General features: G+C 37.8%; 1 protein-coding gene across 5 annotated transcripts in view, besides 16 other annotated features; it reads right to left on the bottom strand.

The window, feature by feature from the left end:
- Positions 1-203: 203 nt before the first annotated feature.
- Positions 204-26,825, bottom strand: part of Ugt50B3 (UDP-glycosyltransferase family 50 member B3) — a 52,870-nt gene continuing 26,248 nt past the window's right edge. For 2 of the 5 annotated variants that reach the window (NM_165436.3, NM_165437.3), the window contains exons 2-7: positions 22,372-22,454; positions 20,934-20,991; positions 10,318-10,501; positions 1,823-2,119; positions 972-1,759; positions 204-919 (exon numbers count right to left, since the gene is read on the bottom strand). In NM_165436.3, the coding sequence (NP_724417.3) occupies positions 751-919; positions 972-1,759; positions 1,823-2,119; positions 10,318-10,501; positions 20,934-20,991; positions 22,372-22,450 (1,575 nt within the window). In that variant the 5' untranslated portion in view covers positions 22,451-22,454 and the 3' untranslated portion in view covers positions 204-750. Of the gene's footprint in view, positions 920-971; positions 1,760-1,822; positions 2,120-10,317; positions 10,502-20,933; positions 20,992-22,371; positions 22,555-24,686; positions 24,871-26,825 lie in introns of those variants that run through there. The other 3 variants (NM_165438.3, NM_001273781.1, NM_165435.3) reach the window with 3 other exon arrangements.
- Positions 2,476-6,502: a mobile genetic element.
- Positions 8,746-8,915: a mobile genetic element.
- Positions 11,329-12,047: a mobile genetic element.
- Positions 13,502-13,572: a mobile genetic element.
- Positions 13,688-17,303: a mobile genetic element.
- Positions 14,265-14,505: a mobile genetic element.
- Positions 15,168-15,787: a mobile genetic element.
- Positions 18,244-18,297: a mobile genetic element.
- Positions 18,584-19,714: a mobile genetic element.
- Positions 19,788-20,136: a mobile genetic element.
- Positions 20,163-20,250: a mobile genetic element.
- Positions 20,397-20,424: a mobile genetic element.
- Positions 21,115-21,705: a mobile genetic element.
- Positions 24,408-24,513: a mobile genetic element.
- Positions 25,237-25,508: a mobile genetic element.
- Positions 26,064-26,825: part of a mobile genetic element that runs on past the window's edge.

Below are 26,825 nucleotides of genomic sequence, written 5' to 3'. Positions count from 1 at the left end.
CAAAGCAGCACACTAAGGAAGTGCATGAGAGACGTGGTCTTTGAGATATCTGCAGTCCAACTGGTGTTGGTCAAGTGCCGACGACCTTGAGCGGACATTCCGAAACAGGAACCGATGAATCGATCAACTAAATAAAGCTCCATAAATATTTGATCGTTTGGGCGTCAAACGCTGCAAACGGCAGAAAATTAGTTTCCATTTTTGAAAATGCGCTTTATTGTAATTTATTTAGACATTCTTATTAAAGATGTTTTAGGGAAAGCAAGCTTGTATTAAAATCATAATTTAATGCCTTTATATATTAATGTAGGTCGTAAAACATAATTGTTTTATACCATCTTTGGAACAGTCAAAAATTTTTAATGTATCCTTTTAATTATGATTTGAATCACTTGTTTGGGTCCTTATTAATATTTAATATAGGGATTTACATTAAATTCTGGACAGAAGAGTAGTTACCATTTTTAAGAAGTCATTAATTAATTATATCAGAGGTTTGTATTAAATTCAGTATCAAGTAGATAAATACGGCTTTATACACTTTTCCATTTCCGAGGGATTTCTTTTGTTTATTTTTTGTTTGTTATTGTGTGCGTGTTTTTATATTCTTTAAAATAATTTCAAATTACAATGTTACAATATTTGGAATAGGCGAACGTTTCTAATCGATCCATTTGCTTGACGCTTTGAATCGCAACGTATTCTTCTTAAGATTTAAGCACCCCACTCTAGTAATATTATAGAGACCTTTTAAATCTTCTTTGACTTCGTTTTTGCTATTGTAATAAAAGGAGCCATAAGGGAATAAAGACTCCGCACCTTCTCGTATGGAAAATCAATGCGCCTCAGTGCTAAGATCAGGACGTAAAGTAAAATTAAATAAACCGCAACTACGTCGAGTAAGTAGTATTGCCACCATCTAAGGAAAAATAATTAATATGGTAACACCACAATAATCGTTGTAAACTCACGTCATATTTCGGGATGGAGTCTGTAGATGATAAGCGCCATTATGTCGCAGCACATATTCGGTCCAGTATATGGCAGTATCTAGCGCTGTTGAGCGCTGGTCCAGGAACAGCTTTTGCCGATGTCGTGCTGAATTTCTGTAGCGAGGATTGTGAATCACTTTCATAATAGCCTTGTACAACTGATTGGCTGACAGCGTCTGAAGATCTAACTTTATTGCATATCCATCGACCTCGGCCTTGGCTGAGTTAACATCGTGGTCGCAGAATACCGGCATTGTAACAACGGGTACTCCGTGATATACCGTCTCAAACATGCTTAGCAAGCCTCCATGTGTTACAAACGCTCTAAGCTTGGGATGTCCCAAAATGTCCTGCTGCGGTAACCACCGTGAAAGTTTTACGTTTGATGTGATGTCTTTTATATCTGTCGAACTGCCTTCATACTTCCATAGCACATGATAGGGAAGACGTGCAAAGGTCTTTACAAGCATGTGACGCAACGCCTCTGGCATGTTCGCGGCCTTTACGGAGGAACCCATAGAAACGTAAATAAATCCAGATGCTCCAGAAGCACCGATGAATTCCTCAAGGTTTCTAGGAAGTTTTCTAGCTGGCCTACAATGAATGCAAGCCACTTCTGCTACATTCGGATTAAAGGCTCTAGGATAAGACAAAACTGCGTGTCCATTTTGCAAAATGAAACTCACGTTGCGCGACATTTCGTAAGGATGCGGGATTTGAGTACCCAAGTGCTCTCGCATCACAAGGTGAGTCCGACGCATAACATACTGTAGTATAAATGGAAGTAATGGTTATTAGTTAAATTAGGCTAAGAAATAACTTTCACTCACCATGTGCATCAGTGTTTGTCCAATCTGCATGGCCGTATTAATAGCACGTTCGTAAAGATTCATTGTGTCCGTAAATCGAGAATAGAAGTTGGGAGTAATAGCGTAGCTAACGGGATTTCCTGCAGTCGAGATACTGCCTGTGTAGAATCCCACCGTGTTTATGTACATAAATGGAATCTTGAAGTCGTACATTAATCCCAAGAAGCACTCTGGGAAAGCTCCATCTAATATAGCCAAATCAAAGCTTTTCTTGGTCAGCTCCTTTGTTTCTGAGTCACGAAGCATTGCGTCACATGACTGTTAATTAAAAACACATTATTAATTTTTACATCGTCTCTTAATTTTCTCTTACTTTTTCATTGTTAAAGAAAATAAAAATTGTATTTGTTTTCCAGAAATATCCATTAAAATGGACGGTGTTCTGATATATTGCTTGGTACTCATCTGATGCCAATTAGATAACACAATTTTCCACATAATTTAAATAAATACGTTTTAATATGAATCCAAATATTTCTAAAAAGAAACAGAAAAAGGAACTCCCTAAATTCACTTTCAAAATAATGTGCAAGATAAACACATATTTTGCGATAATCATTAAATTAATGGATACAGAACATTATTTGTGAAATATGTATCACGTATAATGAATATGTCGAAGAGTCATCAGGATGCCCTTCTTCCTCTTCACTACTCTCGTTATGGTTCGCGCGACGTTTTCTGGCGCTTGAGCGAGGCATGTCTGTTACGAGTAACGATCGAAAACTGACTGACTGATCTCTTCTTCACAAAATCAGAATTATGCGTAGTTCTTGACTTTACATGCAACACCAACACAATTATGACAGTTGTTCTAGTCCGCATACACCAATACTTATGCACACCGCATTTTTCTGTATGCTTCTCGTTTTCGTACAGACATCTACTCCCCCCCGCTCCTACCCGCGACCAGACTACGTTCGGCAGAAACTCTAACGGTTGTCTGCCGCGCATCAGAAAAATAAAAAGAGGCGTCTGCATGGCGCGTGCCAAGCAGAAACACGAAATTTCGTTTCATTTAAATGATCTGCGACACGGCCTTCCTGACCTATCACACGTCCTCGTGTGCTAACAGTCTCAATAATTAAACAGAATCTATCAAAGGCTTATTTTTTTTTTCAAAATATAAAGTTATTCTTCATTCTTTACTACTTTAAGTCAAACCAATACAAATATTTAAAACATTTCATTTATTACATTTAAGCCATGAGAACCGGACCACCATCAGATTTCAATCAAACAATCATAATTTTGTCTTCTTCAAACATAAATCGTTAACGTTCTTGATTTTCAATACATTTTTCTACTAGCGCACAGTTTTTCAAACCGGCCAGTCCATCTTTTGTTAGCCTAGCTCACAGCTTACAACTCGACAATCCGGCCAACATACGTGGCACCCAGATGACGCAGTCTATAAGCCGGCCAGTTAACTCACACCACCAACCGTTACCAAATTTAAGCTTAACTGCAACAAAATGGCGAACCACTTAACTCGGGCACCCATGAGGTAGAGAAAGTCGCATTTGGAATAGGTCCGGAGGTTTACAAATTTTTAGTCATTCTCAAGATCACAGCCCTCACTGGCTTGATCACTGGCATCTTCTGTGCCTTCATCTTCAAATACTGTGGTAATCCTCTTCTCAGGCATACATCGCAATAATTCATGAGAATATTTATAAGTTCGGTTATTATTTAATGCTTTGAGTTTATATCGATCTCCTGGTAATACTTCGGCCACTACAAATGGACCTTTAAACTTAGGATCTAATTTGGTCTGGTGACGCTCTTCATTCTTAAGTAAAACATGGTCTCCTAGCTTGTGTCTTACAATAGTGGCTTTGTTTTTATCGAATCTAGCTTTATCAATTTTGGCCTTCTTTTCCATGTTGCGTTTTGCTATTTCTCTAACTAAGCCAACATCGACAATATTTTGTTCTTTTACAACAGGTGTAAGCCCAAATGGCCTTGCTTCTCTGCCAATGTGTATCTCTAATGGACTGACTTTAGTAACTCTATTGGGCGTGCTATTAAGGGCCAGCTGAATCTCATATAAAGAATCCTGCCAAGATCCTGGGCCAGTTTCAACCGCAGTCAGCATGGACTTTAGAGTACTCATGACTCGCTCCACTTGGCCATTGGCACGACTAGCACCTGCGGCAATTAAATGTAAATCCATTTTCTGTGCTGAGCAGAAATCACGGAAAGCTGAACTAGCAAAACTACGACCTTGATCAGCAATAAGTCGGGAGGGGACACCGAATAATGATATAACAGACCTCACTGCCTTAATGCAACTATCGGTGTCTAGCTTCGTAGTATGAGAGAGATAGACAAATTTGGTAAATGCGTCTATCATCACAATTATATACTCCTTCTGGTCGCTTTTTCCGCTAAGTTTACCTGTAATATCCACATGAACCGTATGCCACGGGATGTCAATTTTAGGAATGGGATGGAGTTCGGATTGTATTTTGCCAGACGGAGGTTTTGATAATCTACAAGTGATACAGTTGTCCACAAATTGGCGAACATACTTAGACATTTTATCGAACCAATAGAACTCGTACATTTTCTCAATAGTTTTCTCCCACCCGAGATGCATAACAGACTCGTGTACGTTGTTGACAGCGGACCACCTAAACTGCTTTGGGATTATGGGCAGACATCGAGTCTTTCCATTTCTTTGAATTTTTCGGTACAGAGTTCCAGACCGTAGTTCATAAGTCTTGGCCAAATCCTCGGACAATTCATTATTACGCAATTTAGAGATAATGGAAGAAGTTTCTTCGTCTCTTTGCTGTTCAGCCAATAACCAGTTGTCGGATATTTCTGTCAGATTGATATGCCTTTCGAGTACGCCTATGGAATTCTTGACAATTTTTGGAACCGGATTCCGAGACAGAAAGTCAACATGAGCCAAATCGGGATTCTTTTCGGAAACTTCAACAGACAATATAGATTTTTCGTTAAACATAGTAAGAGATTTTGATGTTATTGTCACACCGACTCCCTTGCTCAAAATATCTCGACCAATCAGAGCGTCATACTTAATATAATTGTCTAACACTACATGAAACAATATTTCATATGAGCGTTCACTTATCAAAACATTAGCCAATATCTGCAAAGTGCTACAAATAGTATTGCTACCAAGACCCCTTAAAATAACTACGTTGCCCATTCTGGATCCAGATAGTCTCTGCGAAGTAGCCTCCTTGATGAGTGAACACTCGGCTCCAGAATCAAAACAAAATTGGAACGACTCACCAGATTGCGAAAACGTCCCTACGGGCTCAAAAACGGTACAGATGTTGGCATCTTAAACAATGTTATTTTTGCTAGACGATGAACGCTCCTGACGATCAGGACATACGGTAGAGATGTGTCCAGCTTTTCCGCAGTTGAAACAAGTCAAAGTAGACCGGACTTTCCCTGATGGGTGCCTGTCGGGTTGCTGAACGTGCACTGCCACTGTTTTTGATCGACAATCCGCCTTTTTATGACCAGGCTTTCCGCAGTTGTGACACTTGAAGTAGGGCTTAGCTCGTTTTTCTGGCGGCTCTGATGTACCATCGTTTGGAAGGTGGCTCGGTCTAGCGTCGAATGAATAGGCCTTTAGTTCTTGGTGCAGCTCGTTCCGAGTGTTGATGTCGGAAGTGAAAACTAAACGCCGCAAACGCCTGTCAATTCCAGCTGCATGCGCCAGTGTAATGGAGACTGCGATTTGCTCCACGCTCAGCGTCTTCCATTTGGCCATAAGCGAAGTAACCATTCGGCTTCCGTATAACGACAGGCACTCGCCTTCCGCAGGGCGTCCATTTAGCAGATTCATAACTGCTGCCGCTAATGTTTCTGTTCCCTCAAAATGTTGCAAAAACAATTCTCGGAACTGTGGCCATGATATACCAGGAAAGCAAGTCTGTGAAAGCCAATGAGACGCGCTTCCTTCCAGTGATTTGCTAAGGGTCATCACAAGAGCGCTGCCTTCCAGTTGGTTTTCGGACAAGATGTAGTCCACCGTTGAACACCAGGATTGCGCATCTGATCCCGCACGTTCAGGATTAAACCTGGGCAATACCACAGCAAACGATTCTTTTGACTCTCTTTGTGAGTGTTGCACTTGTTTCAAAAGTTCGGAAAAATGGCGATTTTGCGACTCCAAAATTGTCAGCAAACTATTTTCATTGTTCAAAGTAGGTATAGGCGATCCCACTTCTGATGTCGAAGAGTCATCAGAATGCCCTTCTTCCTCTTCACTACTCTCGTTATGGTTCGCGCGACGTTTTCTGGCGCTTGAGCGAGGCATGTCTGTTATGCGTAACGATCGAAAACTGACTGACTGATCTCTTCTTCACAAAATCAGAATTATGCGTAGTTCTTGACTTTACATGCAACACCAACACAATTATGACAGTTGTTCTAGTCCGCATACACCAATACTTATGCACACCGCATTTTTCTGTATGCTTCTCGTTTTCGTACAGACATCTACTCCCCCCCCGCTCCTACCCGCGACCAGACTACGTTCGGCAGAAACTCTAACGGTTGTCTGCCGCGCATCAGAAAAATAAAAAGAGGCGTCTGCATGACGCGTGCCAAGCAGAAACACGAAATTTCGTTTCATTTAAATGATCTGCGACAAATATATGACGCACATATGTATAAGAAACTAGAGTCAACCGGACAAATGACCGAATTTCCGAAGTCCATATGACCAGATGCTCGTGCACTGTCGGCAAGCACATCACGTTTGTGGGGCCGCTATGAATTTCCAACCTATGTTTGAAAGAGTTTGATGTTCGCACAATAAAAAATAAAAGCTCTGACTGAGTCTTTAGACCAGAATGTTAAGAAAGGCTTTTACATTTACAACGTATTCTTCCTAAATTTTATAACGGAGGCCATTGCTAGATGGCCGACAACAAATGCAGCGAGGGATCATCCTCTTCTTCAATCCTCAGCTCGGTCCCCAAGTTCAGTGACAGTCAGTATTCGCATACGATTGTGGTCACCTTCGTTGTGTAAGCATTTTAAAGGTCGCGCATATCTATGATTCCCACAATTTTGATTTCTTTCAAATTAAATCATTTTTGTGAGTTTTTATCGCTTTGCCCAAAATTAAGGGTCCTATAGATACATGAACGTGAACTTGCGTTCTGAACAGTCAATTAACAATCACCATTCGAAAACAGTTTAAAATCACAGGATCGATCGCAAGCAATATCGGAAACATTAGGCTTTTTCATTCATTTTTTGTTGGCTGAGACTCCGTTATTAAGGCCACGCCCGCTAGCTTACACCAGGCAAATTCTTTATCGCCTGATTGTTATTGCTTATTGTGACATATAGAACGAAGAGGAGCAAAATTAAAATGTTTAAATTTTTAGGAAATAACACGTTATAATTTTTGTAGTATGCACTTTTAAATTTGTACACACGTCATCCGCACTCATTACAAAAATATCAAAAATGGCTAACCAATGCGCGCCTAAAACATATGCTGTTATGCGGTTTAACCTATCTGAATGTCATCAAACATTGTCAGTGACATTTAACGTAAATTGGGTAACCAGAGTAGGAGCAGTTCTGCTCCTACATATATATATATATAAAATAGTTATATAGTATTAACATCAATTACATCTTTCGGAAACTCGAAAAAGAAAAGAGTTTTATTGGTCAAGAAGTCAAAATGTGTGTATTTTAGCATATTAAATATATAAATTGCAACAATAAAAGGATTTTTAAAACACTTTTGTAATTAAATTTGGTGCTTACTAATCGACATTGTGATCTTTAATAGTTAATCGAAAATTCTAAACACTTTTAATATTGACAAACTTCACGGAATTCTCCGAGAAAGCGAGAGGCCGTCCAAATTGGGTGAGGGGTATGAAGTATCCAGATCCCCTAGGCTCAAAAGTACAAGACTTTATAGGGTCCCAAACATACAATTTTACCTGTCACACATTTTTCAACAAATCTAGAGAATTCACAGTCTATGGAAAACATAATGTGATTTACAAATATTTAGATTCTACACGATTTCAGATATTTCAAGCTTGCCTAATTTACTACGGCTGTACGAATATTCTAATATTGTCTAATATTCTCTATTTTGTACTTATTAGCCAAACTATTAGTATTACTACTAAATATTACTAAACATACGTATATTACTTAATCCTTAAGAAATTCGAATTGAAATGTATGTCAGTATTGAAGAAAGAATGCATTTTTTGTTGTTTCTTTCCCTTAATGTCAAAATAGTGGGTGTCCAAGTATTCCCCTAAAAGCAAATCTTGGTGATTCAGAAAGCTTTTGTCTAATATATGATTATTTAGACGACTCATATTCACAACGATATTTTTGCCGTGAACCATACTTTTAGGTTCATCGCCATGGTGCTAGCTGTCCTAGCGATTCTAAAAATGATGAAGGTACAAGAGATTTCTGAAGTGACGTCGAAATCATCACCATCCTTAGAAAAGTTCGTGTGTACCTCGTGCAAGTAATAAATTCAAAAGGCGAATTGAGCACAAAAAGTCGAAGTCCATCGTGCAAACAATATAGAGATCGAAGTGGCGTATATATGAGCAGGCGAATTAAATTAAAAAAATTACAATATTGCAATGCAGGAATATTGTCGACAGCAACCAACTACTTATGTTTTTTTAACATAAAATCGAATTCTGAAGATACCTAATACTAAACAATGTTATTTCATTTACAGCTCTCTCGCGTTCTACTCTATGCAATGCATTACAGCCGGCAGCTGCGGTCGCTTTTAAGTCTCACTCTTCTTTTCTTGATCGCTATACATAGTTGTAGCCGAACTTTGAGTTTAAATTGGAAAATTATGCTGTCAAAATCATATTAAAAACAAGAGAGAATTCTAAGTCGAATTCGGCGACTATCAGATACCCGTTCCTCAGCTAGTGTGAATGCGAGCGCGATATTTTATCATTATTCTGGGATATCGGTAACACTTCCTTCTGCCTGTTACATACTATTCAACGAATCTAGTATACCCTTTTACTTTACGAGTAACGGGCATACAAACCTAGTAAGCGTTTTATCACTTTCACTATTGCTCATATCTACGACCCTCTTCGTCTCAACGGACCTGCAGTTGCAAGATTTTATTGCAGCAATTGTGGAACGCTAAACTAAACTGAGAGGAAAATATTCCTTTATAGTTACAATCGAATTGGATGGAGATCAGCGGCAATTTTGTGAGTGTAAGCCGTTTAGTACTACCCCAAAGGGTACCGTAGCAATTCATTGATTCTGTGATGCCAGAAGCGTACGGAGCTTGCGTCTACATTGTTTTTAGGTCCGAGGCAACCACTCATATACTGTGCTAGTCGGTACCTTAAAAAAAATTGGCGGTATCCAAGAGAATGTCACTGAAAGCTCCAGAGTGGCATTCTCTTGGATCAGGACGAACCTGCAAAATTTAAAATATCCACTTAAAACCGAGTAGCCTCTATTCAGGAATGGAATCGCATTATTTACAGACCGATCTTAACCCTGCTGATAATCTTTCCAGCGGTGCAATTCCTAATCAAGTGATGCAATCTAAGCTTTAGTTTTATGGTCCGCCCTTTCTTACACAAGGTTTAAAATACTGTCCGGGCTCTTATGTTATTGAACGGCTACTAATTGAGCTGCGAAAGAGCGTTTTACAAAGTAAATTCCTATAACTGAAAAATACAATCAATTGCAAGCTTATTAATTCATTCCCTGCCATGCAAAGAAAATTTGGATACGTCTCCAAATTTATTTCCCGCATGGAAAATTCTGCACTTTCATACGCTGCTAGGCACCCAATGATTTTTTTATGAACGACAGCTGCACTTAGGCCCACGACCACTCCTGTCAAATTTAGGTTTGCAGTTCTGGCCTATTGCCGGGTTACAAGATGTATCAAGAGTTCGTTAAATGCTTTAAATATCATGGGCAACCTTCCGAAGGAACGATTGGCTGGATCTCGGGCTTTTGCAGTTCGTGGGCAATAGACCGCCCACAATGTGCTACATCTCGCTTTTCATTTGTTTCACCAACAAGGCAGGGCACTTGGAGCTTGTTCAGGACTTGACAACGAGGCAAATTAACACAATTAGCATTGAGCAAAGCTCATTCTTCTGATATTAGCCATTTTCTCTGGCTGACAATATCGATTGGCGTACAACGATCCGCAAAGCGTGTTGTACATTTCTCTGAAACACAAAGTCTAAGTTTTTGGATTAAACCGACAACCGAATGTAATAAGCAAGACGATTTATTGTAGGTGTAATTAGGAATTTCTATATTAAATTAACAATATAATTTTTGTGGTCTTAACGAAGATAGACAGTGGAAGAGATTTCTATTTAATATAAGCCTTTAGCAAAAAATTCCCTTCAACTCTTTTACTCCTTATCATCTAGAATCAGTTAAAACGTCTAACTTACTTCGAAAGCGTATCGCAGTCCGTCCCAGGGCTTAATGGGCATTTCTCCCGCCATGCGTGAGCCCAAGAGATCCCAATTCGTATAGTTGTGGATATATTCAACAAGACCAGCTGGTGTTACCTCGAGCAGTCCTTCAATATTAAAATCAGCAGGAAATCCACTTAAAAAGGTAATATTGTGACCTCTGAAAAAATTAGATTTTTGATTACAGATCTAATTTTATAAGTTTAAACTAAGCGTAGATAGGGGTTATTAATACTCGTATATCTGATTTAAAATCATTTCGCGTATAAACTGTTAGTATGAAAAATTTTATTTTTTTATTGTAATTAATTGCACATTGGTAAAATAGATACTTACAAAACGATTGGTGTGAGCTTATAATGCCCATGACCACAAAACCAAGAATTGGTAAGGAACGGAAAATGCACTCTTCAAATTTATTTATAAAGGTATCCGTTTATTTAACTAAATATGAAGAATTATATTTCATAATCAAATTAAATTAATGGTTGCCCGGAGAATTCAAGTCCGCGTTTATCTGAATATTATTTATCTTTAACTTATGATGGTTGAAAAAGGCGCAATGCTCATCTGAATCTGAATCTCATCTGAAAAATGGTAAACGACAATGACCACATGATTACAAAACGAGGTTCCAAGAGATTCCGTCCATTTTTTCAATATTTCATTCACGTTTTTTGCTGCCTGGAACCATTAAAGGACAGCTTCCCAAAAACCAGGACGAGTTTCTCAAATTGTTGACAAATCAAAAACGGATAGAAGTTTATGTTTCAATAATGGATAAATAAATTTAAAAAATTGCCTTTAGATACGTTACGGGAGTCAACATCGAAGTACCAATTGAAGAGAAAATTTTGTTATTAATTTAATATTAATAAGAATTATAATAATATTTATTTATAATTCGTACAAATTTTCAAATGCTTATATTAGTTTCCTGGCATAATTAGTAAACCTGCCCTGTGACAACACATGCGGATGAAAGCATATTGAAAGCTGGTTTCTTCTTTGGAAAATTAAAGTCAACGCCCTGAAATCTGAGCAAATAACTTTTGCATTTAGAAGAGGTGACTGCCCAGAAGTGTCATTTAATGGATCAGCAATCCCACAAAGTAAGTGCATAAACTACCTTGGCTTGCACCTCGATCGCAGACTAACGTAGAAAAACCACGTAAAAGCAAAGCAACAGCAACTAAAACAAAAAAGTTTGAAGATGACCTGGTTGCTTGGCCGAAAATCTGCAACCACTCTGGAATATTAAGTTCGTTTATAGAAAGCTATACTAAAGCACGTTTTGACTTATGGCATACAGCTCTGGGGTACTACCAGCAACTCAAATATGGATATTCTACAACGCTACCAATCAAAAATATGAAGACAAATTTTTAATGCTCCATTTTATATTTCAAATGCTTTGTATCCATAAAGACTTAGGAATCCCTTATGTTAAAGAAGAAACATAGTAAAAAGTATATAGACAGACTAAGAACACATGAAATTAACTTAGCCTTAAGTTTGGTAAATAATAATAACAACGTAAAAAAATAAAGCTTTCACGTCCTAGATCTCCCTGAGAGGTATTAAGAATTAAAATATGTTATGCATAGAGTATGTAGTAGGGATTAATGGATAACTACTGCCTCTGTTATATTAATTATAAAATTTACTTATTGTCATACTTTTTTAAGACAGATTGTAAATAAAAAGAGAGAGAAAAAAAATGATCATATGTAAGACGACATAACAAGTATTTATGTTATGTTAAACCTTAACATCGATATCGAAACATATCGATAAGTTCACAACGATGAATACTGTTGGTATTTAATATGACGTATGACTATAGAGACTACTATACTATGCAGCGATGCGCCACTTTCTGTTCAACGTCCATGCGAGCCAAACTTTATTACGCTTCACCCAAAACGTCTGTTTCTTTAAACTAAATATAATACAAGCCGGCATATAACGGAATGGACGAATTAATTTATCAAATAGCGTTTCGACAAAACTTTCGTTGTAAACGATCAGCTCCGCACGACACCTTCATGGCCTAGGTTTATTTATTACACATTAGAGAACAATAAGAACTATACTACTACTATTGCGATATATATGTACCTCTCATTCTGTGATCGGATCAGCGTCTCTCTCAGCAATCCTGGTGAACCAACATAGCACAGATCATCACAGTGGCGTCCTAACTTGTTAAAGTGGTTCCAAAAGAAGAATATATCGTACTGGTATGTCACAAATCGTGCTCGACTAATCGGGAGTAGTGAAAATTTGACGCATATTGACGTTGTACAGTACCAATGTGTTCAATTTGGATACCGGAGATGGACTCATTGAAATACACCTAAGTGGGAAGAAAGGTTGAAGTAGGCAACATCGACCGTGTCCGAGGTTGGTTCATGGGACACGTACCATTTGGTTGGCAAGATACGCTACTCCTCCAGTTGGTGCATATCATGCGACTTATCTTGCAGTCGCAATCGACTGGTGGAACCAGACACACACCACAATCAGCAATGCGCGCAGGTATAAACAAAATTACTGGAGTATTTATTGCTGGCCAGATACGAAGAACAAGTTGAGACTTAGTAGCGGAGGCTATGAGAATTTTAACGAATGAGAGCAATCTGGTTTAGGAAGCTCATGTTAACCGAGTGCACGGTAGAGGGAAAACTTGATCGGATATATATGAATTGTAGAAGCAAGGGGTTGCAATTCTGACGGATATCCATCAACCTTATTATAATTGAAAATACCACAACATTTAGTCGAGGCAGTATAGGGCATTACAAAATCATGGCATATATGGTATACGTAACGGATGAAAATAAAGAGCAGAAGAAAAAGGAAAGGCTATAGAATGTGCAGTTCCGACTACTAAAAGAGAACACAAACATGACGCCTACCTAGTGTCGAGGATGGACTAAAGACCATAAGTGGACTAAAGGCCAAGATAAACGACAGATCAGACGTCTGGTACTGGGAAATTCCAATTGACAGATAAAACCGGCATTACACTGCCTTCACAGCCAGGCGTGGACGCCGTTTGGGGGCATTCCAAAAAGCGTTAGTCACGATTAAACGACCGGAAACCGTTTGCAATCGCATACCTGAACGCCATTATTTTTTTTAGGGGTGGTGAAATTTTATTGAATCTTCTCTTGGTATATACAGACTAACATTAAGATTACAAATCTTAATCTCCTCACTTAATTATAAAGTTATACTAAATGGCCTAGGTCTTGGCATCTGGGCAGGTGAATCATTACGTTGGAGGCGCGTGTTGTTATTCACTTCTATAAGTGATTTGGTCAATCGATTTGGATGTGTTGCTTTAGATATTTAGCCTTCTGCTGGACAATTTCAGTTTTTACAACTGGAATCCGTAGGTCCAAGGCGAACCAGTTATTGCTCGCAGGATTTTTGATTGTTGTATTATTTCAATGTTGCAGTTGAATGCATTGCCCCATAGTTGACATCCATATGTCCATATTGGTTTTATGGTTTTTTATACAACTGTGTTGTATAACAGCACCTTGTAGTCCAAACTTAGTGGAGAGAGTAAGTTGATAAGCCAGTGAAACCTACTGGCTTTCAGCTTCAAATGCGTTTTCTTAGCTCCAATGTGCTTACGCCAAGCAAATCTTCTGTCTAGATGAGCTCCGAGGTAAATGGCTGAATCATTTCGTGGAATTTGGACGTTATTTAGAGTTAATGGGGGACAGCTACAGGGGGCTTTTCGATCGGCTGAGAATTGCGGTGTCATCAGCAAAAGTTGATAGTGTTGTTCGATCACTTGTAGGGATGTCAGTTGTGATACAGTGTCAGACCAAAAACGCTACCCTGAGGGACTCCCCTTCGCATGTTCTCGGAGGTATTCGCATTGCACCTTACAGCAAAAAATGATGAGTCATTTTTCAAGGAGATGCATGAAAGAAGACTTATTGGTCTGTAGGATGATGGCTGCGTTCTATCTTTTCCTGGCCTTGGAATCATAATAAGGTGAACTTTTTCCATTGGTTGGGAAAATAATTGTACAGCACAGTTTGGTAGCTCTATAATCATTTTTGGAGATATTAAGTCTTGGCCAGGTGCTTTTTTTTGGATTCAGTTGTTCTTTGATAACTTTTAAATTTCGTTCGGTGGAAAATTCAGTGGATCAGTAGGTTGTCTATCGGAGACGTGCGGCAGCGTAAATCCATTTGTTAGGCATAGTGTAAGGAACTGATTTTCTATGTCTGCTCGCTACGGATTGCAACGGCTAGCTCAGAGAGTTTGTGCGTTCGTCCCACCAAATTTATGATTTGTGTGATTGCCCGACTAAGGAAAAGCGAATGGTTCTTATTATAGTCGTTTTATTCTACCAACTTATGGATAACGCCTCCAGCGATCTCGCTGCTCATGCGGCGTTTCTCCTGCAAAGCCTTGCCTCCGTTGTCCTGTTTGCTCCTTGACGACGGACGACGAGTCGGCCCGGACGGGATTAGGATGTTATGGGACAGGGTTTATCGTCGACGTGCGAGCAACGCTCGACCTGGGACCACCTTTGCCGACCACTGACTCCACTGTCCCTTTTGAACACGCCACTTCCTTGTCGTCTCCTCTGGAAGACCACCTGCCGGTCGGTTTGTGTTTAGGATGTTATGGGGCAGGGAGTATCGTCCACGGGCGAGGCAACGCTCGGGTTTAGGATGTTATGGTGCATGGTGTATCGTCCATGGGCGAGTCTACGCTTTTGCCTTTGCTGGCCACCTCTCCACTGACCCTTTCAGATATGCCAGATCCTTCTCCTCTACTCCCAGGATCACTCTTCACTTGTGGTGATCGTCCTTCCGTGTCCTGCGGGCCTCTTGCTGTCCGACGCTGTCACTGTTTATTCATTTCCGACTTGTCCGCGCATTCTCACGCCCGAACTCTTTCCTTCACTGCTCGGTCTCACTATCTTCTTCCACGAGCGATCAGACTGACTGATCCCTACTCTCCGCCTTCAGACTCCTTTCCGACTGCGCGATGACCGCGCGACTCGCGCCGGTACTCTCCTCGACTATCCTGACTGCCTTGAGCTTTATAGGCGGGGATCCCGTTATTTCCACTTTTCGCACGGCCAGCTCGGGTACAAGGTTCAACAGTTGTACCGTTCACGGTGCGTCCTCTTTGTGAACGCACCGTTACCGGTCGACCTCTGTGCCCTTGGTCAACTCGAGTCCAAGGTCCAGAGCGGTACCGTTAGTTGACGGTGCGTCTTCTTTGTGCCTGTCCGACGTCCGCACCGTTACCGTTCGACACCTGTGCCCTTGGCCCTCTCGAGTCCAAGGCCTAACGGGGTACCGTTAATTCACGGTCTCTCCGCTTTGCCCTGGCCGCCCTGCATCGCGGCGGTTGCTGGGCCACTCCCCTACACGAGATTTGTGGGGAGTTTTAAGACTCTTCACATTCGGCATAGGCTGGTTAGATGGGTCTCTGAGAGCAACATGTCAACTTCTTTATCTTTTAAGACCCTAGCGAGATCAAGTTTGTTTGAGACGCCATTCGCATTCCACAAACATATACGAAGTGAGGACATTTTTTTATTTTGAATGTCGACATGCAAATACTTGAACTAAGGCATAAGTAAGATCCTGCATTGTTGTTCTCATGAACGACATAAATTCCGTCATCGTTACTTGGAATGATTAACTAATTTTTTCAATGGCACTTGTGGGTTGTTGCAGGTCGTCTGGCACGGCTCGAGGTTGCGGCGCTTTTGAGAACTCTGTTTTGGACGCAGGACCTTCCGTTCCCGATTTTAGGGCACTGGCAAATGAAACACCCGGTATGGTGCTTACTGGAGGAAGAGGGTATCAATTGCCGAAGCATTTCGTTTGTTCATGCGACTCTTAAGATCCCCGGAAATTGGCACACAATGTACACATTTGGATCAAGTTTATTAGCCGGGCAAGTGCCAGATGGTAGAAAGGGTACAATATGTGTGGCCATATTCTTGGCAGTCGGAGCATTGTACTGGACTATTACGCTTATGTGGATCTTCTACAGTAATTTTACGGTGTAATAAGAATTTGAGATTGTAAATTGGGTACAGTTTTTTTCTCTTTAATGTTTGGCTAGTGGGTCTAGCTCAACCCAACCGCTCTGGGGCTTCTTATCTTTATTAAGAATATTAATATCTGTTTTAACCTTAAAGCCCTTTTCGTGAAGTGCATTCGTAACTTCATCGGGTGTGACATCAGGCTCAATATCTTTTAGTACCACTTGCAGCCCTTACTGCTTTTGAGTTGGTACGTGTAATATTTTTTCCGTTTTTGTTTAAAAACTTCGAAACCGCATGAAACTGGTTTCGGTTTTGACCTGAAGCTTAGTTTCTTGAATTTTTTCGCTTCTTAGAGGTATAACGTGACATTTGTTGTTTGCGATATTATTATTATTATTATCCGAACTATTTTATTTGCTAGCGTTCGTAGTAATCTCTTTGATGTATATTGGTGAAGGCTTTGGTTTTGAGATATACTATCTGTCGTTTTATTAGCTTCCTCGCTTGCGTTTTCTGCTAGCAGTGCAAACCTGTTTTTATTGTTGGTAGTAGTAATTTTTATTTCGCTACCACAATTTCTTTTGGCTCTATTACCTGTTGTATGTTGCGGACTCCGTTGACGTTTTGCAAAAACGTAGCGATCCAGTCTGCATGACCGAATTCGGGCGGCCACTTGGATTGTAGGCTTGCCTACAATGGTTAACGGAGTATGTGTGTAATTTGTTGTTGGTTGCGGCATTGTGGATTTCCAAGATTTTGGAACTGTTCTTGGCAACGACGGAGAGCAAGAGTTCGCTCTCTGGTCTTGAAAGGGCTTGAGCGTTTCCGTAGAAACGAACGAGAAATACGCGTTGTTTTTGATTGAAGAGAGCCGACGCGCGTCTATTTCACATTGACGTTGATCACGAATTTCGTTTTGCATTTTAATTTCACTGATTTTGTGATTTATTTATTAGTTGATTATACATTAGTTGGAGAGCAGCACGAAACACGTCTGCACTCGCCGAATGCCTAATACGCCATCATTGTGATTGGACTGAACAAAGGAGATGGGTTTTCGAAAGGTTACTGTCGGGTCACCCAGCCACCAGCGATTCTTATATTTATACTTTGTAAAGTTTAAGTCGCTCATGGTGCGAAGAAAGTAATGGCAATCCAAGGAGGTGCACATTTTCTTGTTAGGAATCAGCATCTTGGTACCAACAGCCCAAACCAAACGTCATCCCATTCATAAGCACTCTAGAACCTACTATAAAAGGAAAGGAAATTTCTTAGTTGACGCAAGGAGATTCAGCAAGTAAAAGGGAGTGAACCGTAGTTATGCTATGTTTAAACCTTCAATGCTAAACCTTATTAGTCTGACAACTGATAAAAAAGGATGAGAACAGGATTGTAAAAGGGTGCGAACACTGTCAACGACACAAAAATGCAATCACACAATTACATTGACATAAAGGGAGCGGTAAATTCCGGCGCTTTGATTTTTGTTGTTTTGCTTAAACCAGCGGTTAGACTCTATATTTAAAATTACAATCTTCATCTTTACGATTCGCAAATTAATCTGTTGGAAATTGTGAAATATCTAAAAAAATGTATTAAAACATCACTTGTATACTCTTACTGTTCTTTTAACTCTACAGTTTGTTTGTTGTGGTTCGATTTATTCTGCGTGCAATATAAGGACATTTCTTGCTAACTCGGTCTTACAATCCACCCGGGGGCGCCATGAAATTCTTATTTAGTTTATTAAAAAACAAAACCGATAACTTTGGTGACAAAATAATTAATTTTTTCTTCGGCGGGACGAAGATCACGCATGTGCGCTTAACGATTTCAAATTTCGACCTTACTTCTATTCCCTTACACTCTAAGTGAGTGTTATTTGGACAGAACAACACGGGTTGACGAGGTGTGTGCTTCGTTTTACAAGCTCTTTCGAGCTCTTATTCTTGTACCCTCGCATCTACAATTTGGCTTAGCGTTCTGCTGATCGCTCTGTAATTAAATCGCTCTCAATTCGCTTTTGTTATCTCGTGCGCATCGCATCGATTCAATTCTTGTTCGCTAAACTCAATAGACATATCGTTCCGAAATCGACAAATAAACCTCGTCTTTTAAAAACTGCTAATATAAAAGCTTATTAGCTCAACAAAATGTGAGCTCAGTCTTATTGAAGCCTGGTTCCAACATACGTCCAACCAAAGACACTAGAATAACAAGATGCGTAACACCATACGATTTTTTCGCCGTGGCTCTAGAGGTGGCTCCAGGCTCTCTGGAATTTTTTTTTCGAGAGCGAGAGAGCGCTACAGCGAACAGCTCTTTTCTACGCATACAGTGATAGCAGACAACTTTATGTGTGCACACGTATGCTCATGCATCGTAAATTTGACAAAATATGCCCTTCACCTTAGAAGTTCTTGGACTTTAAATCTATATTATTTTTGATCAATTGTCACCATGCGAAAAATTCTTGTTTTGCATTGCCTTAACGTTATTATTATTTAAATATAACTTAAAAAGAGTAATAGCCAAATCATAATATCTCAAAATAAATTTCAAAAATGACTATATTAGAATATTTGTCATTACAGTATTCAGCTTGCGACGTGTGAAAAATTAATAAAAAGTTGAGTGCTTGTGACCACACTTCGTACCTCAAGATACGAATTTTGCAATAAACAGTTTTTTAAACAGTATTTTCTAAAACGTATTATTTTTATACAATTTTTTTTTTTGGAAAATTTTTGTTTTTAAGTTACAATTATAACAATTTCAAAAATTTGTTGCAATAGTAAAAAACGGAAATATAAGCGCAAATAGTAATTGCGATAAGTAGTGAAAAATAAACGCGAAGTTCATGTATATATAGGACTCATTACAATTGTAATGGTCTCCCCGTGGTGTTCCCTGGGTATCGATTATTACATATGTATATTACAAATAATTAATTATCAACATAAATATAAATATGTAAACGGTAGCTAATTCGAGCAGCGATCATAACAAACGAATTCAAAAAACTTTAAAATTATAATAGTCAGGGCGTGAATTTTTAATTATTATTTCATTTCATCATATTCCTACGAAATTGGTCAAAACTCCCCTAATATGAAAATTCGTTTCTTCGATCAGAATTAATTTCGGCCAGAAAATCGTCTTCTTACACAAACGCACACATATACACGTTCTCGTCTCTTGTTTTTACTCGCACAAGCAATTTTTTTTATGTTTAGATTTCTTACGCTTTCAGCGTGAGCGAGCGGAAAGAGAGCAATTTTGGCCGTCACCAAAAAAGTGGCTGCATAGTGCCAAACCGTTACGCATCTTTCTTTGGTCCAACCGTAGTTGCAAATGGTGCATCTTAGACTTGCCGTAACATTTGTAACGAAAAACTGAAATACACTATTGGGCATAAGTATTTAGAAATATATTTGTTTGTAACTCATTGTTTACTTGAAGAAAATTGTTTAATAATTAAATTAATTAATATAATTTAATTTATAATTAAATTATGTAATATAAACAAATCATTGCTGATTTAGGAAAAATTATTTTTATTTTTAAATTAGCAGTGGCATACGTATATAGACAAATTATTTAAATGGCATAAATTGAAAAGAAAAAAATCGACTAAAAAATTATAACTTAATAAGGAATTTACCCTCCCTTAGCGTGTATCACCTTTTGAAGACGTTTCGGTACAAGTACCAAGCTGTGAATATAATCTATTGAAATATCCTTCCATAAGGCTCCGAAATTATTTTAGCTTTTGTAAAAACCAGCGTTGGTTTTTAATAAATTCTTTAATAATTATATTTTGTACACGTAATTGTTAAAACTAGGGTCTTTTCGCGAATGATTTTGTTCTCTACTGTGCTTGTGTTTCGATTACTCTCCCTTTATTCCAAAATCGAAATCTAATACAGCAGACTGCGCTGTAGTGATACATTTAAAATCAAGCAGGCAAGTTTTGGTTTTGTTTTATTTTTACAGTGGTCCAAATTAAGTCAAGAGAGAGTGCTATAGTCGAGTTCCCCTGTTACTCTGGCTCAGTCTTATCAAAAGACAAGTGTCAAATCATCCAAATCTTCTACAAGTATAACTTCATGGGAAAAATTATCACAGGCCCAACCAATATCCCCCCAATATCAGGCACCGTCGAAATCCTATGCCTCACAATCTGCCATCAATTTAAGTGGCACTCTCACATTCCCAGACATAAAAGCAATCTCGGAAATCCGCTAGGCATAGGTAAACATCTTTCCTCGGTTAAGTACAATACTAACTCCCCCTCCCTAATCGAAATCATTAAACCAATTATAATCAACAAGATAGACTACTGTCTTTCAATATACGGCCACGCAGACAAATTTCACCTCAATCAGCTGAAAACTACACTTAACTCAATACAATACGGGGACAATATATAGTTATAACTTAGGAAAAATAACATATACTTCAAAAAAACAAATTTCCAAACTAAATAAATATTGGTAACATTACATTATACAAACAGTTTTTAAATAATTTTTGTTTTCATATATACCTGGATATTAATCCCTTAGCCAATTCCCAGAATGGTATCTTGTGTGACTTCGTTCCGCCTGAAAATTGTTAAAAAGATAATTTTACTTTGTACACAAAATAGGCTTATCTTATTTTGCAAGCACTAGAAAAATAAAGTAAGAGGGAAGCTTTTCCTAATTATACCGTGGAGAAAAAAAGTATACTAGATTCGTTGAAAAGTATGTAACAGGCAGAAGGAAACGTTTCCGACCATATTAAGTATATATATTCTTGATTAGTATAGCCGTGTCGAACTGGCCATGTCCGTCTGTCTGTCCATACGTATGAACGTCGAGATCAGCGCATGTTGCCACGCCCACTCTAACGCCCACAAACCGCACAAAACTGCCACGCCCACTCTTTTGAACCATTTTTGGAAATTTTTTTCATAATCATATTAGTCATGGAAATTTTTATCGATTTGCAAAAAAAAAAAATTGCCGCGCCCACTCTAACGCCCTAAAACCGCCGAAAACTGCCACCCCACATTTTTAAATCATTTTTCGGCACTTTTCATAATTTGATAAGTCTCGTCAATTTCTATCGATTTGCCAAAAAACTATTTGCCACGCCCACTCTAATGCTCTAAAGCCGCCGAACCGGTCACGCCCACACTTTGGAAAAGTTTTTAAATTTTTTCTCATTTTATTTCCCAATATCATTCACATTCACACATTCACACTAGCTGAGTACCGGGTATCTGATAGTCGGGGAACTCGACTATAGCATTCTCTCTTGTTTAGTGAAGTTGCTACGCCCAAAATCAAACCAAAACTGATAAGCCCACACTTTTCAAAAATGTTTTAATAATTTTTCATTACATTATTCGTCTTGCCAATTCATATCGGTAAATGTAAAACATTTTGGACAGGCTCCTTTGTTTTTTAATCACTAGTCAAACGGAAACTTTTTGTGAACGTTTCATACACATGTACATATATGTATACTATATAATACATATTGACAAATAGGTTTTCCCGGGAACGAAAAGTACAACTCATTTCAACGATTTTTGACTTTTGGACAATGACATTGTTGTTGAACAATCAAATGAAATGAGTAGGAAAAATTATTTGTGTAATATGCATTAATAGCAATAACGATTAGAAAACAAAACAAAAGTGAGCACCCTTGGAATATATCGGTGTATGAAAATAAAGTTGCATAATATACTTTAAGGAAAACCTCAATATAATTTATTTACATGATGAGGTAATATCCTATCGTTATCAGAATTAACTGTTAAATGAAATACTCAATCAATAACCCAATATAGACGCATATCAATTTCAATTGAATAGAAGGCATTTTTGGGGAAACAATTTAAAGAAGTTACAATTTCGAATTTTAACTATTAAAATGCGAAGTACACAGGTATACCAAAAATCAAAAATTATGAAGTCTAAAACTATTCTTACCTTGCGTAGCCATTAGGATGTCCGCAGCCAATGTGCCGCAACTCCAGATAATAAGAAACAATGCAATTTTTTTAAGCATGTTGCTAAAAAAAAGAAGTTAATTTCTATTTAGTGGATTTCGGACGTGGTTCTACACGGGCTTTTTTATTTTAAAACATTTGTCGCGACGTCAGGTCAGTACGTGGGCTTCGGCCTAATAGACTTTTTATCTATTTAGCTTGCTATTTAAGTCTTTTAATCGACCGTATAGTACACGGCTCAAAATTACATAATGTATATATAATTGATGCGATTCCATTTAAATTAACTTTTAATGTCGTACAGTGTTAGCAAAAAGTCAACAGGGTAGTAAACTGGATTTCACCCAAAAACAAGCAACACACACCTGGGTAATAAAAAGGTGTAACTCCAAAACGAAGACCCTTTTAAAACAAACCCATACTTCCTAGTCTCTAATTGCATTTTTTTACTACTCAGCGCCAAAAACTAATGCTGAAAAAGTGCTTTAGTCTAAGCGATTATAGTATATTGCCCCTGAGTATATAAGATTATTACACGAGAACAAAAATACTTTGAAAAGCCATAGCTGTAATACTCTTTTTTCTTTACTGGTGAGAATGTGACAAAAAAGAAAACACAGATAAATTACATTTTAATTTTTCTTAGAAAACTTGAAAAGCAGATATGAGATACAAGCAATATATTAAAGACGGTTGCAAAATTTTTAAATCAAAAGGCGATCAACTATACTTTGAAAATCAATTGAAACGAAGGAAAATGGCTACACCGACTTAATTGATAGGCCTCCTTTACTACAATAGTATTTTTCAAAAGTACAACAAATTTATTTATAAAACGTAGAAATGACAAGAAGATATTAGATACATGAATCGCTGTTATTTAGTCCATTTATTACCAGCTCATTTAACTATTTTGAAAAATAAATATTCATTCCTAAGCCGCTATCTTCGGTAAGCGTATACCCTTAAACTTAAACCAATATCTTAATTATACCAGAAAGGAAAATAGACTCCGCAAGCCGAAATACCTTTACAGTAGATATGTAATTAAAAAACATGATATATTCGACTATTACAAGCTTGGAGTGGGAATGAGAAATTGCTACATTTTTGGCAGATCTATATAAATTGACAATTATTAGCAGTTTGTGGGCGTTGGATGGGATTTGGCCAAAATGTTTTACCGGTTTACCGTCATACAACGTAAATATAAATTTACATATCAAATTATATAACGAAAAAAATAAACAAAAATTATTTCAAAAGTGTGGGTGTGGCAACATTTTTTGGCACATCGGTAGAAATTTACAAGACCAATGGAAAATTATCAAAACATTAGAAGTGAAATCGTGGTAGTTTTATGCGGTTTGGACATAACATGGGGCGTGGCAACGTCACAATACAAAGTGGCGTAGCATCTAAACGTTCATACGGACGGACGGGCATGACAAGATCGATTCGGTTATTGATTCTGAATTTAAAAATATATTATTCATGGAGACGAGAACGCTTTCCTTTAATCGTTAAATACTAATTAACAAATCAACGAGAGGTATACAAAGGGTTGTACATAATAAAAGCAATTTTCGTTTCTATTATTTTTCTGAGTTTTTTAACAATATATATATTTTTGATTTTAAATTAAACAAAACCATATAACTATAGAATATTTGAAAAACAATAATAAAAGGGTATAATATTTCTTTGAAATGTATGTAACAGATAAAAGGAAGCTTTTTCGACCATATAAAGTATATATATTCTTGATCAGGATCAATAATCAAATCGATCTGACCCTGCCCGCCCGTCTTTCTGTCTGTCCGTCTGTCTTTCTATGTCTGTTTTAGAGACATAGCCGCAGCGCAAGTTTTTTGGCCCACGTTTTTAAATCTTTGTTTTTAAACAGTACCCCGGAGAATGTGTGGGCGTAACAGGTTTGGGTGGTTTGTGGGCGTGGCAAACAATTTTTTGGCTTATCGATAGCAATTCACACAGCTAATACAAAATATTCCCTAATATCCATCGATATACCAAAAAAATTATGACATTTCCCTTTTGCATTTCAAATAGCCGAGTTACGGTTATCTGATAGTCGGGGAACTCGATTATAGCATTATCTTTTGTTTTAGGTCTAGGGCAGCAAGCTGGAAAACAGGAAAACAGGACGCCCCAGAATTTAATAAAGAGCATAAATATAGTGACTATAGTGATATCATATCATGCCGAAAAATGATTTATTATAGAAAATTATTGAGGTATTTTACAGGAGCTAGCGAAATAATACATTTATTTTACCCATTGTAAATTGTTTTCCTCACAATAGTTAATATGAAAATTTTACGATATTAAATAAGTTTTAATTAAATGTAGTGGATTACGGACTTATACTTCTAAGTTACACACGGGATTTTTAATTATAAACTGTTTGTCTTCACGTCAGGGGAGTATCTAGCTATCTTGCTATGTAAGTAAATCTTTTAATCGACCGTATAGCAGACCGCTTAAAATTACTTAATTGAAGCGGTTCTATTTAAATGAGCTTTTAATGTCATACAGTTTCATCTAAAAGTCCACAGGTAGTACATTGGACTTCCTCAAATAACAAGAAACACACAAAGATACACACACATTTTACTACTTCTCATCTACAAAAAACTAATGTTATAAACAACATTATGGCCTGTGATTATAAGCCCCCTGAAATCTACAATGTTAAAATGTTATTAAAAAAATATTATGCTATGCAAAGTTCCAATGACATAGCACACAGCCAATAAGTAATTATTCCCGTTATTCGTAGAGTAACATGGTACACTAGATTCGTTCAAAAGTATGAAACAGCAGTATATATGTTCTTGATCCGGATCAATAGCCGAGTCGATCTAGCCATGTCTGTCTGTCCGTATGAACGTCTCGCTCTTAGGATCTAAAACAGCTAGAATGTTGAGATTAAGCTTGCAGCTTCCATACCCATACACGCAGCGCAAGTTTCTTTCCAACTCTTGCCACGCCCACTCTAACATTTGCAAGTCGCTAAAAACTGCCATGCCTTAACTTTCGAAAAATGTTTTGATATTTTTTTATTTTTGCATTAGTCTTGTAAATTGCTATCGATTTGCCTCGAAATGTTTTGCTAGGGCACCTAAGAAAGATTTCGCCCAAATCGAAATCGAAAAATAAGGTATATATAAATAAACGTATAAAAAAAATAAAACGTAAAGTATAACAGGATTGCATGCTGACTTCTCCAGATACAGTGTTTCAAAATCGTATTATTTATTAATTACAAAACCATTCAAAACTTCACACCATCTAAATTTTTCTTAAAAACTTTAATATATGTCCTGTGCGATAAAGTCGAGATCTCGGGAACTATAAGCTTGCAAATTCAAGAAAGGCTGCCTATTTAGGTAACTGTTAACTGAAAGACAAAGTACTCGACTGAAGAGATTTCTCTTATTCGGAATATTTTCCGCGTGCTTTAGAATTCAACATTTTGCTTTTTCGAAATATCCCGTTTCGTAATCTATGTATACTCTGAACTAAGACTCTACGAAAGAGCAACATATTAACATTACTATTTCTTATAAAATATTAGTCTAATAAATTTATATTTAAATTTTACATTATCCTTAAAACTTAAAAACCATTCCAACAACTAAATAATAAACATTTTCCGATTGATATGTTTTTATTACATGCTCTTTCATTCCGCCGTCTTCTGAATTCCCAGAATGTCTAAATCATTTGTCCGCTATCCAATCCGTCTCAAATAGGGACCAATTGGTAGTTCTAGGTGATGGGACTACGTAGTCCCCAGAATAAAAATCGAACACTCCTTTGGTCGACTATTGGATCTTTGTCTTATAGAAAGTCCTAAAAGTGTGTTTCTGTACAGAGTAGCACCTCTTACTTAATCTGAAGATCCACATCATCCCACTTTCGAGGTGACTATCGACATAGGTATGGCAATAAAAGAGAAGTTGTAGAAGTCAACCCAGCGAATTCATTGTTTTCGAAATGCAGACTTTCTGAGGCCAAATAATTTTATAACTGGCTTTAATTGATCAGATCTTTACTTCGGCAACATAATGGCGGATGCCATAAATATTTTTTATATCGCAATTAAACATTTTTTGGTTCTTGTGTTTCGATATACTATCCATCAATCTCTAACAAACCTCCTTGTTTTAATAAATAGTTGACAGACCTAAAAAATCTAAAGTCAAGACTTTATTTATTTAAAACTACCGGTTCTCAGTCTATCCCTTCTAAATATTTAAGTGCTCAATTAAATTTTACCGTGCTTAGTGCTGAGTGCTACAAAAACGATTTAAAACGTTGCAAGTTCCACTTCGCACTGGATCCGAAACACTTCTATTTTTTGAAAATACTACGGTAACATCAGATCAGGCAATAGCCGATCTATTTGCC

This window comes from Drosophila melanogaster, chromosome 2R (genome assembly GCF_000001215.4).
Source record: "Drosophila melanogaster chromosome 2R".
Lineage (NCBI taxonomy): Eukaryota > Metazoa > Arthropoda > Insecta > Diptera > Drosophilidae > Drosophila > Drosophila melanogaster.
Note: the sequence above shows the minus strand (reverse complement) of the source record. Positions and strands in the feature narration are given on the sequence as shown.